General features: G+C 37.4%; 2 protein-coding genes across 4 annotated transcripts; both read left to right on the plus strand.

The window, feature by feature from the left end:
- Positions 1-1,395: 1,395 nt before the first annotated feature.
- On the plus strand, positions 1,396-2,544 carry LOC113699756 (zinc finger BED domain-containing protein RICESLEEPER 2-like). Its single transcript, XM_027220104.1, has one exon. The coding sequence runs from the start codon at positions 1,396-1,398 to the stop codon at positions 2,542-2,544; it is 1,149 nt and encodes a 382-aa protein (XP_027075905.1).
- Positions 2,545-4,036: 1,492 nt separating this feature from the next.
- On the plus strand, positions 4,037-13,513 carry LOC113698863 (lysine--tRNA ligase-like). Of its 3 annotated transcripts, none has more exons than XM_027218812.2 (18): positions 4,037-4,171; positions 5,182-5,225; positions 6,355-6,423; positions 6,513-6,678; positions 6,770-6,863; positions 7,652-7,737; positions 8,430-8,542; positions 8,619-8,681; positions 8,771-8,896; positions 8,996-9,278; positions 9,387-9,483; positions 9,575-9,731; positions 10,437-10,580; positions 10,686-10,754; positions 10,845-10,988; positions 12,039-12,094; positions 12,885-12,976; positions 13,188-13,513. In XM_027218812.2, the coding sequence occupies exons 2-17, from the start codon at positions 5,205-5,207 to the stop codon at positions 12,940-12,942; spliced, it is 1,746 nt and encodes a 581-aa protein (XP_027074613.1). In that variant the 5' UTR covers positions 4,037-4,171; positions 5,182-5,204; the 3' UTR covers positions 12,943-12,976; positions 13,188-13,513. The 3 variants fall into 3 exon arrangements, 2 of the variants coding, with proteins under 2 accessions (XP_027074613.1, XP_027074612.1); XM_027218811.2 differs by lacking the exon at positions 4,037-4,171 and adding an exon at positions 4,261-4,622; XR_011817423.1 differs by lacking the exons at positions 4,037-4,171; positions 12,039-12,094; positions 12,885-12,976; positions 13,188-13,513 and adding an exon at positions 4,351-4,622 and having other exon boundaries at positions 10,437-10,584; positions 10,845-10,981.
- The last annotated feature ends 509 nt before the right edge of the window (positions 13,514-14,022 follow it).

A 14,022-nucleotide genomic window follows, 5' to 3' on the forward strand; every position in this document is an offset into this window, starting at 1 on the left:
TATGCATTTGTCGAATTGGCTACATGAATTCTGATCTTTCGTCCAAATCGAAACTGGGTTGTACAATTAAGATTAGGAATTGCTGGACCCATACAGAAAAAAGAAAAAAAAAACCAAAAAGGGGGTTAGCATAAATGGTACAGGTACGGAAACAAATTCTGGCCATAATTTTCCATGGAGATACTCTTCATGATAGGGGAAAAATGAAGCTGCCCTTTTCTTTCTAATTCATCTTTAGAAATCATTGGAGTGTTGATCATAGCTTTTCATTTCTTCTAATTTTCTTGTGAAACTGTTGGTATTTGTTTTGGAAATGGGCTTCTTATAGCTAAAACAAATTTACTCCTCCTTTAAACTAGTTGCATATGAGGAAAGCCTAACAAAAGATGCTAACTGTATTAAACTCAGAGAGGATTTCTGATTTAATCAGTGCAACAGTTGATGCTAACTTTTGCTCATTCGAGTAGTATTACCATGCTATGTGACTGAACAAGTTCCCTAGTTGTTGGACAAGAAAACAAATAAAATTACAGATGACGATGTCTAATGTAATATGTTGTGTTTCTTTTCCTCCAGTGCAATGTAGCTGCATAATTACTTTAGCTTTTTTGTCTAACATAATTCAATTCAATGTGCAAATTCTAAGATAATACCTCTATACCTGCTGAAGTTGTAGTAGTGTAAAACTCTTTTTTTTTTTTAGATTATTGGTTTGCCTTTTCTTTTCATACATTGGACATTTTTCCCCTTTTGGGTTTATCTACACTTTGCACTCAATATTTAAATTAGCAGGCCAAGCAACTGAGGATTGTGAGATATTTTTTGTTATTGTTCTTAAGATTATTCCAACTGCCCTTTTCTTTCTAAAATGAATCTGGACATGGTTTTATGGGAGTTTCTGAGCTATGTATTAGCTGCGCATATGGTAGAGAAGTGGGATTTTCATTTGATTTGTTTTTTTGAATTTTTCAGATGTCAAGTACAGGGGATAATACAGCTACTACAGCTGCAAGCCCAAATGTTGATCATTCATCATCAATGGATCCAAAAATTGTTGCTAGAGCTTCTGAAACTGAGACAAGTCAAGTACCACCTCCTCCAACATTCGAGACAAAAGTGTCTACCAAGAGCAGTAGGTCTTGGGTTTGGGAGCATTATGCAGTTGTTACAGGTACGGAAACAAAAGACAAGAAAGCTGCTTGTAAATATTGTCAACAATTGATTGCCTGTGCAAGCAAAAATGGTACTACTTCTTTGAGTAATCACCTTCATAGGTGTAAAAAATATCCGTATAATAATACGGATAAGAGGCAAAAGACGCTGGAGTTTAAAGCAAAAGAGGGAGGGGGAAAAGCATTAACAACCCATATGTTTGATTAAGAATCATGTAGGAGAATGTTGGCTAGGATGGTGATTATAGATGAACTACCTTTTAAATTTGTGGAAAGGGAGGGATTTTTGGATTTTTGTCAGTTTATGCAGCCACGGTTTGAAATGCCATCACGTAGAACTTTAACTAGAGACTGCCATAAGCTTTTTTCAGATGAGAAGAAAAGTTTGAAGGCATACTTTGAAACTTTATCCTCACGAATTTGTCTCACCACTGATGCTTGGACATCCATTCAAAATCTGAATTATTTGTGTTTGACAGCTCACTTTATTGATGATAAATGGAAATTGCACAAAAAGATTTTAAGTTTCTGTCCTATTACAAGTCATGCGGGTGAAGTTATTGGTCGGACAGTAGAAAAATGCTTGCTTGATTGGAAAATTAGTAAAGTTTTGACTGTTACGGTAGACAATGCTAGCTCAAATGACACTTGTTTGCAATATTTGAGAAGAAGGCTTATTAATTGGAAAGGTACTGTCTTAAATGGAGAATACTTGCATATGAGATGTGCTACCCATGTTTTGAATTTGACGGTTAGGGAGGGATTGAAAGACTTGGAAGACTCTATTGTTAGAATTCGATCAGCTGTGAGATATGTTAGGTCTTCACCTGCTAGAGCTCAAAGATTCAAATCTTGCATAGAAAAAGAAAGAATCGAAAGTAAAAGTCTTGTATGCCTTGATGTTGAAACTAGGTGGAACTCCACATTTTTAATGTTAGAGGCTGCTCTAAAATTTCAAAAGGCATTTGAGTTGCTAGAAACTGTGGATAGCAAATATGTCGAAGAGTTAACTCCACAAAGTGAGAATGATACTCGTAGGAGTTCTAAGGTGAGGGGTGTGCCAACTGAAATGGATTGGGAGTATGCAAAAGATTTGTTGCCTTTTCTTCAAATTTTTTATGATTCCACTGTGAAAATGTCAGTCTCACGTTATGTGACAGGAAATGTATATATGAATGAAATTTTTGGCATTGGTGGTCTTCTTAATTCATTTCAAGAAAGTGATGACTTTGGTTTGTCAACTATGGCTGGGAATATGAAGAAAAAATATGATAAATATTGGGGTAATGTGGAAAGGATTAACATATTGATTCTGATTGCTGTTGTTCTTGATCCCCAGCATAAACTAAGTTATGTTCAATGGGGCAATTGATGAGGCATATGATCCTAAGAATGCTGAAATGTTAAAAGTTAAGGTGGAAAAAGTGTTACATTCCCTATTTGACTTTTATTCTGCTAAAAAATCACCTCATAAGGAAGTAATAAGTCAAAATCAGTTGAGGGAAATGGATAAAATGGATGTTGATGCAATTACAGTTAAAGGGGCATCAGATTACATGCATGCAAAGTATTCTCAAAAGGCTGATACATTGGGTAGCACTCACAATAAAACGGAATTGGACATCTATTTGATGGAAATGAAGGAAGATTTTCACTGTCCAAACTTTCACATATTGGATTGGTGGAGAGATAATGCTCATAGGTTCCAAATTCTTGCTGCGATTGCTAGAGATGTATTAGCTATTCCGGTGTCTACTGTTGCCTCCGAGTCTGCTTTTAGTACGGGAGGGTGTGTGTTGGATTCTTTTCGAAGCTCTTTAACTCCAAGAATGGTGGAGGCTATAATTTGTGGACAAGATTGGCTTCGCAAGGGTATTCAACCAATTGATTTGGAAGAAAGTATAACTGAACTTGAAGAAATGGAATCGGGTAATACTTTTCATATCTTGTCAATTGTTATCATTGCATTGCAAATTTTCTTATTCATTTGAGTTTCAACTTGTGCTAATATATTTCTTGGTTGCTTTTATTTTTGGAAATTTTTTTTTCAGGTTTGACAATGGAGCATTCTATTATTAATATTGAAGATTGATGATTCTTGAAGATTGTGCTCCTTCATGTGTTGTAGAAGGTTGAGATTGTTGAAACATTTGAGGTTGTTGAAACTGTCATGGCATGGCTAGGGGAGGAAAATGAAGACAGCTTCTTGATTTATGCCTAGTCAATGCATTATGCCATGTTTGCTGGATTTGAGAATGTCTATATAGTGTACATTTTTCTCATTTATATGCCCTTTTTGGAAGTTATGTATCAGAGTAGATATTTCTAACTTTATGATTTAGTGTGGAACTACTGCTACTGATCATTTTTGAGATTTGAATATGCTTTGTCTTTGTCTAGTTTGAATGATGTTGTTGCCTTTGTTTTTTTTTTGTTGAATGATGCTATCGTCCAGCAGGTTCATCTTATGTCTTATGAGTTTGCAAAATTTGCATTCTTTAAATAGGGGCGGATACCCTATGACTCGCCTCTATTTTTCGGGTATCCGAGGATTGGGTACCTGAGAAAGTTCGGAGCGGATTAGGGTCAAAAAAATAGTGACCCGATATGTTAGGGTCGGATCAATCAATTAGCATTCGGGGCGGGTACCCGACCCGTGCCCACCCCTACTGAAAACCGGTTTTTTCTTCTTTTCTTTTCTTTTTTTTTTTAAAAAGACCGACGAAGTCCCTGAAAACCTTAAGTTCCCTAGGTCACTTCTCCTCTCATTTCTCCCCTCATAGCCGTGCGCCAAAACAACAGAGCCGCCCATCGAAGTTAAGCCAACGACCATCGCAGTCGGCCTCCACTCCATTAGCGTTCAAGCTTTAAGGACAACACCGGCTCTGTCCAAGGAGAAGAAATTAGCGACCTCTCCACCATTCAGGCTTCAACGACAGCCTCCGGCGAATCTCCTGTCTCCACTCCGTCAAACGAAGCCAACATCTACTCTTCCTTAGGTAAGTTCTTTTATAATGACAAAGGACTGCTCCAAATCGGTTTAAGAGGCAACATATTTTGGAGTTCTATTGCTCTTGTTTTCCTGTAGAAGAGGAGGTGGAGATAGTGGCGGCGGCGTGGCGGTGTGGGGGTAAAGGGAATGGAGTTGGTGGGAGGAGAAAATTTTGAATTTTATAAATTCCATACACGATTTCAGGAAATTAGCTCCATTTTTCTTGGCCAATTCAGCTTTTTTTTTTGAGGTTTTCTTACCTTAATTTGTGAAATTGCCTATTCTGAAAATTATGCTACGACGTCATCTCCACAACTTGTACCATGTCATAAGACGAAAACCCTGTTGCTGTTGGCATTCTTCAAAACCCCTTCACCCAACTCAATTTCGCCTTCGCTTCTCACTGTCTCCCCATTCTCGCTCTCTCTGCTCCTCCTCTGCCGCCGCGGGCGCCGCTGGTTAGCCTTCTCTTTCTTTTAACCGCCGCACTTTGGCTTTGTTCATTTGAACTGAAGATATTTTTCAGAAAATATGTTTGTCAATTTTCTTGTTTTGATTGGATACTAGGCTAAGAAAATGTTTAAGTTGCTGTTGCCTTCTTTTTCTCCACTAGTCTCAGAATTTGTATTTTTTTCTAATTTTTTAAAAAATATTTTATTTTTACCTTCTCAAACTCTGTTGGGGCTAGGATTGCTTAGGCAATGTGGACAGCGACCTGCAATCTTCTTCAAATTTACGTGAATGTTTCTGTGGCAATATTATTATTTGTTGTTTTTACCCCAACTTGAATATCAGTTTTCCTTTTTTCCTCTTATACTCCAATTTCGCTTCAGCCATCGACCTGTCTCATTGCTAAATTTTATTGTTTTTGTTCCATTAACTACCCCCCTAAATGGTTTTCCTACTTGTCCCAGTTAAGTATTTTTTTGCAAGTCTGAACTTGAATGGCATGGTTTTATTAATTGAATATCTCTAATATTGCCGCCAGTTTTAATTTTCTGATTAATTTTGCTGCAGAAATCAAACTTACATTGCAAAACATGAAGGACAAAGCTAACAAGGTAAGAGGATAAGTTTTTTCATTGCCTTGAATAATCGCATTTGTGTCTTATAACTTTTATGCTTTTATTGTTTGACCGTGGTGTTTTCTGTGCTGCTGTCCTTGTTTATAGCCTCTAGATTCCATGTTCATAATAGTGAGTTGTGATATATAAGCCCTTTTTAAAAAGGGGACTGCAAAAGGTCGTAAAATTTGCCAGGGAAGGTAAGAAAATGTTCAACTATCTCAAAAGGGCTTACAATGCCCATGCTCTATTTACAGTAGCCTGTTTGGCAATATGTGCAAGTTTTAATGATCAGAGATTTAATCTCATACAATTAGAGCTAAATTGCAGCAAATCACCGAGGGAAAACTAATAATAGGGAGCAAGTGATGACTACGATTTCATTCATAAAAGAAACAAATCCAACTGGGAAATTGGATGGAAAATATTCAAGAGTTAGGAATTACTTGGAGAAGAAGAATGAAAAGCAAGAGCTCATCAGCGCAGCTCACTGTTCTCACAAAATCAGAAAAATCTTCAGAATGCCTTAAGGGATTAACACAGTGTCTATATAAGCAAATCCTAGCTAACTATGCATCATTGCTTATTACCAGCTACCAAGTGGAATGCTACAAGTCTGCCTTCTACCCTCCTAACCATCCATCACTTGGGACCTTAAAATGAAAACTGAGCTTCCTTAGCTGCCAACTCCACTTGAGGCGTGCTCCTTTGCTCTTTGCTCTATGCCTTCACATTTCCTCAATGAAAGACAAAATTAACTTGCTTTGTTACTGAAATTATCTAGCCTGCAGTGAAGGGAGCCCTTGGAGAGTGTCCAAATGGCTTATTGCTAAGTAATATAATCAAGTTGATGACACATATTTCTGATTTTTATATGCTTTGAAATTTATTTGGTGGATGTAGTTTTATCTTTGTGCTTTATTTTCTGTTCATAATGCGGAGATATGAAAATTTGAAACCCAAGTTTTTCTCTCATGCTATGTCACGGTTTTCGAGGATCTGAGTTTTCATCAAGCAAATAGCATGTGAATATTTGTAAATGTTAAATATTTGCAGTGCAGTGCTTAAATTTTGTATTTTTTTTTCACGATATTATGGGTATGATGATTGTGATGGCACCTTTCAGGCTGCTCAAAAGACGAGCTCACGTGCTCAGCAGGCCCAGGGCGGAGAAGATGAGGGATTGGATCCAACGGTTGCTATTTCTTTGCTTTTCCTTTTTTTTTAGTTGTCTTTGTTTAAGTAGTTGTAAGATTTATACTTATATTTATTCGTGCTTTGCAGCAATACTATGAAAATAGGCTGAAAGCACTTGAAGCTGAAAAGGAAGCTGGAAAGAACCCATATCCTCACAAATTTTTTGCCTCAATGTCAATTCCTGAATTTGTGAATAAATATGGAAGCTTGGAAAGTGGGGAGCATCTTGAAGATGTTGAAGTGTCATTAGCAGGTAATGGAGATATTATAAGATATTGGTGTTACTGATGGTCAGTCTTTTTTCATTTTTTTGAATGTTGATAAAATATAGTTGGCATTGGCAGGACGAATCATGAACAAACGATCGTCATCGGCAAAATTACTTTTTTATGATCTCCATGGTGGTGGTGCTAAAGTTCAAGTTATGGCTGATGCAAGGTACTCATGTCCATGGTTTTTTTTATCTTCTGGGAGGAAAATGTCCGGGTAGATTCAAAGATTTATGTTTATAGACCTTCTAGCTTGAATTGAACATCAGATATTTAAGCCTTAATGCATGAGTGGTTGCTTTGAACAACATACTCAAAACTTGTATTTATGTGACACCATTGACTTTCCAAATCTCAATTGGGATGAAAAACATATGATATTATCTTTGTTTCTGATGCTTTCTACATGCTGTAAATTTCATATAATTATTCTTATATCTGGCTGGATCGTTATGAAACAAGGAAAACATAAATTCAGTCTCCTGTTTGAGTTCCTGTGGTTGTTGAATACATGAATGTCAACTTTTGTCATGCTTTTCATTACATGCTTCTAAATATCTAGCAGAAGGTGATTTGTGAATGATAGAGTACAGTTAGCCTGAATTAGCCTTTTGTAATTTTTAAATCGTAAATTTTTATTGGTTTTTAAGGTTGGTAAGGGCTCTTATAGTAAAAGGAAAAGCTGATTGTTTCTGCTTTGCTTACTTAAGCAAGTGACTAATAGCGTCAGGGAATAGTTAACTTGTTCAGTACTTTGTGTTTGTAGATATAGTGAATTGACTAGAGCAAGTGGATATTGGGGTTAGAAGATAGTTAATTTCATGGCTTAAGTGAATACATTCTTGCTGCTTGCCTGGTTCCTTTTGTTTATTTTTCTTTATTTCACCGTATATGACTACTTGTGCTATTAGACTTTCCTGTGTCTTATTTTTCACTTGACCATGGTTACATATGCAGGAAATCGGATTTGGGTGAAGATAATTTTCCCACATTTCACTCTGGTGTTAAGCGTGGAGATATTGTTGGTATTGTTGGATTTCCAGGTTCGAGACAATCTCCACTGTTAGTGGTTACACTTTCATGAATAAAAATTGTTTTTCTCTCTTCTTCTCATCAAAGTATTTTGTAAACTCATTCCCCACCCCCAAAAGAAAAATAAAAAGGTCATCATTTTAGGAATGTTTGGATTTCTGAGCATTTTTTAACAAGGTATTTTTAGCTGTTTATGTCATAGTTATCTTCAGTGGAGTCTATATGTTATTTCTGTCGAATCATTCCTGAGGAAGACCTGGGATGTTTACAAAGTTTTAATCATTACAATTGTCTCCAGAAAGCCCAGATCCTGTTTTCACCTATATTACTGAGTACCTTTCTGATAGAATGTTACAATTTAAGACTATAATTGACACCATCTTGCTGGTTTCCTTGATGAAAAACATTTAGTATTGTGGCTTATCTTAGAAATGGAGTTACAATGTCGAAAGTGCATGTTTTTGAGGTCTTTCAACAGTACAAACTCAAACCATAAAAATGTACTTGAACTTGGTATATGTGTTGCGGTGAATGTTTTTCTTTAGGCATCAGTCTTTTTAATTGAAACACTTAATGCTGTGTGGATGACATCATTGTGATGTGGGGTAGGGTGGGATTGAAAAGTCATTGTTTTGTATTTTCTAAACTTCGTCTGATTTGAAAGTTCCATGATCTAAGTTGTGGTTCCTCTTTGCTTTATTAGGCAAAACTAAAAGGGGAGAGTTGAGTATTTTCCCAAAAAGATTTGTAGTTTTGTCCCATTGTCTTCATATGATGCCACGGCAAAAGCTTGCTTCTGGGTCGGATAACACTAAGGTAAAGGCATATGCTTCTTGTAGCTATCGAGTTCTATTGCTGTGTCTTGTTAACAATTGAATTTGTTTAATCTCAGAAAACTGATCTGTGGGTCCCAGGAAGTGGGAGGAATCTCGAGTCATATATATTAAAAGATCAGGTCCGCAATATTTTTGCAACTGTTTAAAGTTGATGTATCCCCTCTTCTGGTTCTATCTTCTCCAACATAACTATGCTCTTTGATACTAGGAAACACGATACAGACAGCGTTATCTGGATTTGATGTTGAACTTGGAAATTCGTCAAATATTTAAGATTCGAGCTAAGATAATCTCCTATATCAGAAGTTTTCTTGATAATCTTGATTTCTTGGAGGTAATTTGGGTGCAGTTGTGCCAAAATTTACCTTGTTTGATCTTATAATCTTGGCTCTGATCCCTTAATTCCATTACAATGCACTATTCTCCACATAAGGTTGAGACACCCATGATGAACATGATTGCTGGGGGAGCTGCAGCACGTCCTTTTGTGACTCATCATAATGAACTGAACATGAAGCTGTTCATGCGTATTGCACCTGAACTTTATCTCAAGGAGCTGGTTGTTGGTGGACTTGATCGTGTTTATGAGATAGGAAAGCAATTCAGGAATGAGGGAATTGACTTGACACACAATCCCGAATTTACTACATGTGAATTCTATATGGCATATGCTGATTACAATGACCTGATGGAGCTGACTGAAAAAATGCTCAGTGGTATCTACCATTTCATTACTTTCATTCTTCTTTTAGAAATTTGCTCACTTTCTGAAATTTTTCTGGATCAAAATTCGTTTTCTTGCTAAACAATAATGTGTTGCTTAGGAATGGTGAAAGAGCTCACTGGGGGGTACAAAATTAAGTATCACGCAAATGGACAGGAGAACGATCCAATTGAGATTGATTTTACCCCTCCTTTCAGGTCTCTTGACTTGTTTGTTCTTTTTCTGTTAAGGCTAGGCCTGTCCATCCATATATTATTATTTAATTCAACCCTTTTTTAACTTCTTCAGAAGGATTGACATGATAGATGAGTTGGAGAAGATGGCAAATCTGAATATACCCAAGGATCTCTCAAGTGTTGAAGCTAACAAATATCTGTTAGATGCATGTGCAAAGTTTGACATCAAATGTCCCCCTCCCCAAACAACTGCTAGATTATTGGATAAGGTAAATACTGTTTCTTTGTGTATACATTATGCCGCAACAGATTTTCAGTTGTCTTGTCAAAAAACAAGTGGCATGTACGCATTCCATCTTTTAGGCCATTTAACTCATCTTTTAGGCCATTTAACTTATCTTTTACATGCTCTCAATGTTTATAGTGAATAATGGATTCTTTGTATCTTTACATGGGAACCTGAGATGGTAATTGATTGTTTGAAAGAGGAAATGAATGTTAACATTAAGCACCCTGACATTGGAAGGGGAGGTTTCTGTTTGTTGACAACTTGTATTACAGTTAAATACTGCTTTTGTTCTTTTACTGTTAATTGTTTCTCTTTTAGATGGTTGTGTTTCAGCATTCTCTTTATATCAAACTCATCATATTCCTTGAGGGCATGTGAATGACTGTTTTCAAATACGTAGCATCGTTCCAAAATTTGCCACTGGAAGCAATGTTAATTTGGAACTATAGAGTGATTTAAATCCTGCATGTGTTATGTCTCAGGCAGAAATGACAGTTTTAAAATGTGTATCATTCTCCCCAAATTGTCGCTTGAAGCAATTTTTATTTTGAAGTCAAGAATGATTTAGATTCTGCATGTGTTACATTTTAGATAGATCTCCCCCTCCCCCCTCTCTCTCCACACACACTACACACAGACATGCACACCACCCACCCATGTTCATTTCTAACTTCTTGGATTGCAGCTCGTCGGACACTTTCTGGAAGAGACTTGTGTCGACCCTGCTTTCATAATCAACCATCCGGAGATAATGAGTCCATTGGCTAAGTGGCATAGGTCAAGCCCAGGCCTGACAGAACGGTTTGAGTTGTTCATTAACAAGCGTGAAGTATGTAATTAGCTTGACCTTCCAATTTGAGATTGTTCTGTAGTAGTAAAGGTAGTGACTATTTCACTATCTCAGTATTTTAGTCTAATATTTGGAAATTTACAGCTTTGTAATGCATACACTGAATTGAATGATCCCGTTGTACAACGGCAGCGCTTCGCTGACCAACTCAAGGTACACGAACCTATTATGGAGTTGGCTATAATGGTTTTTCAATTAGACATCATATGACAGCACTTTGCCGCCATTTGCACTTGAATTTAGGACCGACAATCTGGTGATGATGAGGCAATGGCTTTGGATGAGACCTTCTGCACAGCTCTCGAGTATGGGCTACCCCCAACTGGTGGATGGGGGCTCGGCATTGATCGGCTTGCTATGCTACTGACAGATTCACAGAATATCAAGGTCTGTTCCTGTTTACTCACATGACTCTGCATGTCACGTGTACCTGCTTTTGTTTATAGCTTAGCTTTCAATCTTGCTATCTTTTTGAATCTGCTTTCCTGGCTCTCTTTTGTATCCTTTTGTTGGGTCAGGAGAGAGAGGATTTGAGGGTTTTCCTCTTTTTTGGGAAGGATATCTGTGGTTCTTGTTCAGACAGAAGCTCTTTTTCTCGAAAGATAGGCACTTGGACTGGGCTTAGTGTATGGATGGTTATTTTCTCAGGTTGGGATTTGATATTCCATGATGCTTTTGGAGGCTCCAGCAAACTGAAATTCACAGGGACTAGCCCATTATGTTTAGACATGTTTGCTCTGCACCAAAATGTAGAAAATAAAAGTAAAAATAACTAGGCATATCTTCTTGGAGATGTAGGTTGTGAATAGTTGAAGGACCGAGACACGACTTTTTCACCAATGAGAGGGTTATTCTTGGTATGTTTGGGCTGTGGTTTAGGAAGTGCAGTATACGTTGGTGGTTGTTTAGAGAACCTAGTGTCTGATTTGGGGTGGGGTGGTGCTTAAGGCATATTTGTGCTGTAAATTGATAAGCATTTGGGCGGAATGAAGGAATTGTAGCTGACAGAGATGTTTAAATAAGCATCCATTTTCTTATTATTGGCTAATTTATCATTAGACCCGTAGATTCACTAAATTCCAGAGGCCTCCCTCATTTTTATACTGACAATCAACCATGTAAATATTATTGTGCTTTCGTCTGGCTTAAGACTTTAGGTTGTAATTGCTTTGGTTGAATTGAGTTGCAAATGGATAAGAGTAAAATTGATTTTAGTGGAGGCAAAATAGCAGGTTCCTGCTGAAGCAGAGGCAAAATAAACTTTCACATTTTTTTCCCCTAGCGTGACATAAGATCGTCACTATGGCTTTTCTTTTTTTGGTTGTGTCAGCATACTTTTATATTTCAATGGCCCATAGGCATCAGCCTATTTAATTATGTACTCTCACATTCTTTTATTACCTACAATAATCAGCCTTGTTTTGGGTTTTTAAACAGGAAGTCTTGCTCTTTCCAGCTATGAAACCACAGGATGAGCCTTCCTCTAAAGAAAGGTGCTTTGTCTATTAACTCAGCCCTGGCTTTGCTATTTTTTCCATTTCCTCTCTGGTGCTTCTTGTGTGGTTCGGCTTTGATGATGACACTGAATATTAGCTTAGATGTAAGATTTTCTTCGTACCTTAAGAGGAAACTGAGATTTTGACACAATTTGTGTTTTGTATATTTATTTTTCTTCAAAATCTTGGTAGGTCTCTATACTGTTGAGTACTTAGCTGATAATAACACATGACAATGGCAGGGCTTCCATTCCCACTGATTTTAATCACATAGATAGTCTTCATCGTTTGATTCCTATAGTACTAGTTTTCCTTGTACTTGTTTTCAGTCGTTGAGGTTTGTCAAAGCAATGCAGTAAGATTCTCAGTCAAAGCTGTGCATGAAATTGTGTTATCAAAGGTACCCTTTTGCAGCACAGTATTGACTTCACCCATGCACTAACCAATGTAGTAGCTTTTTACCTTTTCCTTGCCATTGAAGATGGCAGGACTTTGATTCCAAATGCAGAGTCTGTTTTTGTGAAAGAGATGGCCACATGTTCTGCAATTATAATATACCTGGAAGAGCAGGGGTTGGAAAACTTGTGGCCAGGAAAGTTTCGGTGTTGTTGCTAAAATAAACGATATGATATTTATCTTGACTCCTTTTGGTGTTTCAGTTCAAGTGCCTCCACCTTGTTGAGACGTGTTTCTTTTGGTTAATTTTTAATTGATGTTGGTCCAAGTTTATGCTGCTTGCCTTTTGTGCTGTTTTGATAATTTATGCTGTGTCATATTCCTAAAACAGTCAAAAGAAGGCTCAGGATGATTCAATTGTGGCTGCGGACGGATCTGCTAAGGCTTAGGATGGACCGACTAAGGATGGGCCAGCTACAGAAGGTAAGCGTTCTCTCACGCCAAGCTTTATCATGAATTACATTGTGCCTAGGGCATAAGCTTCTTGTTAGCTAGGAGTATCAGAGACAATGTGAAGCTTTGCCTAGATGACTTATTTGTTGAATTCCATGATTCTTGTTGCGCCCTTTTTCTTGTCTTTAAATTGTGGAATGTGGAATATTTGCATTTTCAACACGTCTTCTTTCCAATGCAGCTGCCTAGTGATTCGAACTCCATTCTTCCATTCAATGCCACCGAATCTGGATCACTATTTTCAAGAAATGGCAAACTCATTTTTGGTGCCAATCGTGACAAGACTATGACTATGCAATGTTGTAACTCCATATAGTTAGTTTGGTGATTCACTTTCTTTTCTTTTTTTTTTTTTTTTTTTTTTTCCAAACGATAACAATTGCATTACTTGAAAACAGAAGAAACAAGGTTTGGAGCAAAGGCCCCTACATCCATTTTGGCTATACTACTCAGCCAACTTGGAAAAGACTCCTTCCAAGCAATCTCAGAAACTAATTTTAAGGCAAACTTTGCCAATTGATGGGAAACATTATTCCCTTCTCTTTTGACAAACGAAAACAGGCAAGAACTGAAGTCCTTGCTGAGTGCCATAATATCAAAAAGGACAGCACCTGCTAAATGGTCATTCAACTTTCCGTCTCTAATCTGATCCACAATTCTCTTGCAATCAGTTTGAATAATAATGTTTCTCCACCCATTCTGCTTGGCCAACACAAGCGCATGCCGGATAGCTCTTGCCTCCTCAACAATTGGAATGCCCCTCCTGTCTTCACACCCAGCCCAAGCTCCTCTTAACTTCCCTTCCATGCATCTAGCCACAACTCCCCAACTGGTCTTTGCACCAATTTGTTTGATAGCTGCATCAGTATTTAAACATATAACATTTTCTGGAGGTGGCTCCCATTTCACAGGTCCTCTTTCAATTCCCCTACCCTTTTCGTCATCCTCCATCTTTACTATGGAAATATTCTGGAATTCTAACCATTCTTGAACAGCTTTATTACTTGTCAAGCCTG

The sequence above is a fragment of the Coffea arabica genome, chromosome 7c, assembly GCF_036785885.1.
Source record: "Coffea arabica cultivar ET-39 chromosome 7c, Coffea Arabica ET-39 HiFi, whole genome shotgun sequence".
NCBI classification, from domain to species: Eukaryota; Viridiplantae; Streptophyta; class Magnoliopsida; order Gentianales; family Rubiaceae; genus Coffea; species Coffea arabica.

Coding starts and splice junctions, on each gene's coding strand:
- LOC113698863 (XM_027218811.2), top strand. CDS start 4,457: ATGCTACGACGTCATCTCCACAACTTGTACCATGTCATAAGACGAAAA. Junction 6,424..6,512: donor ATGAGGGATTGGATCCAACG/GTTGCTATTTCT, acceptor CGTGCTTTGCAG/CAATACTATGAAAATAGGCT. Junction 9,279..9,386: donor GACTGAAAAAATGCTCAGTG/GTATCTACCATT, acceptor TGTGTTGCTTAG/GAATGGTGAAAGAGCTCACT.
- LOC113699756 (XM_027220104.1), top strand. CDS start 1,396: ATGTTGGCTAGGATGGTGATTATAGATGAACTACCTTTTAAATTTGTG.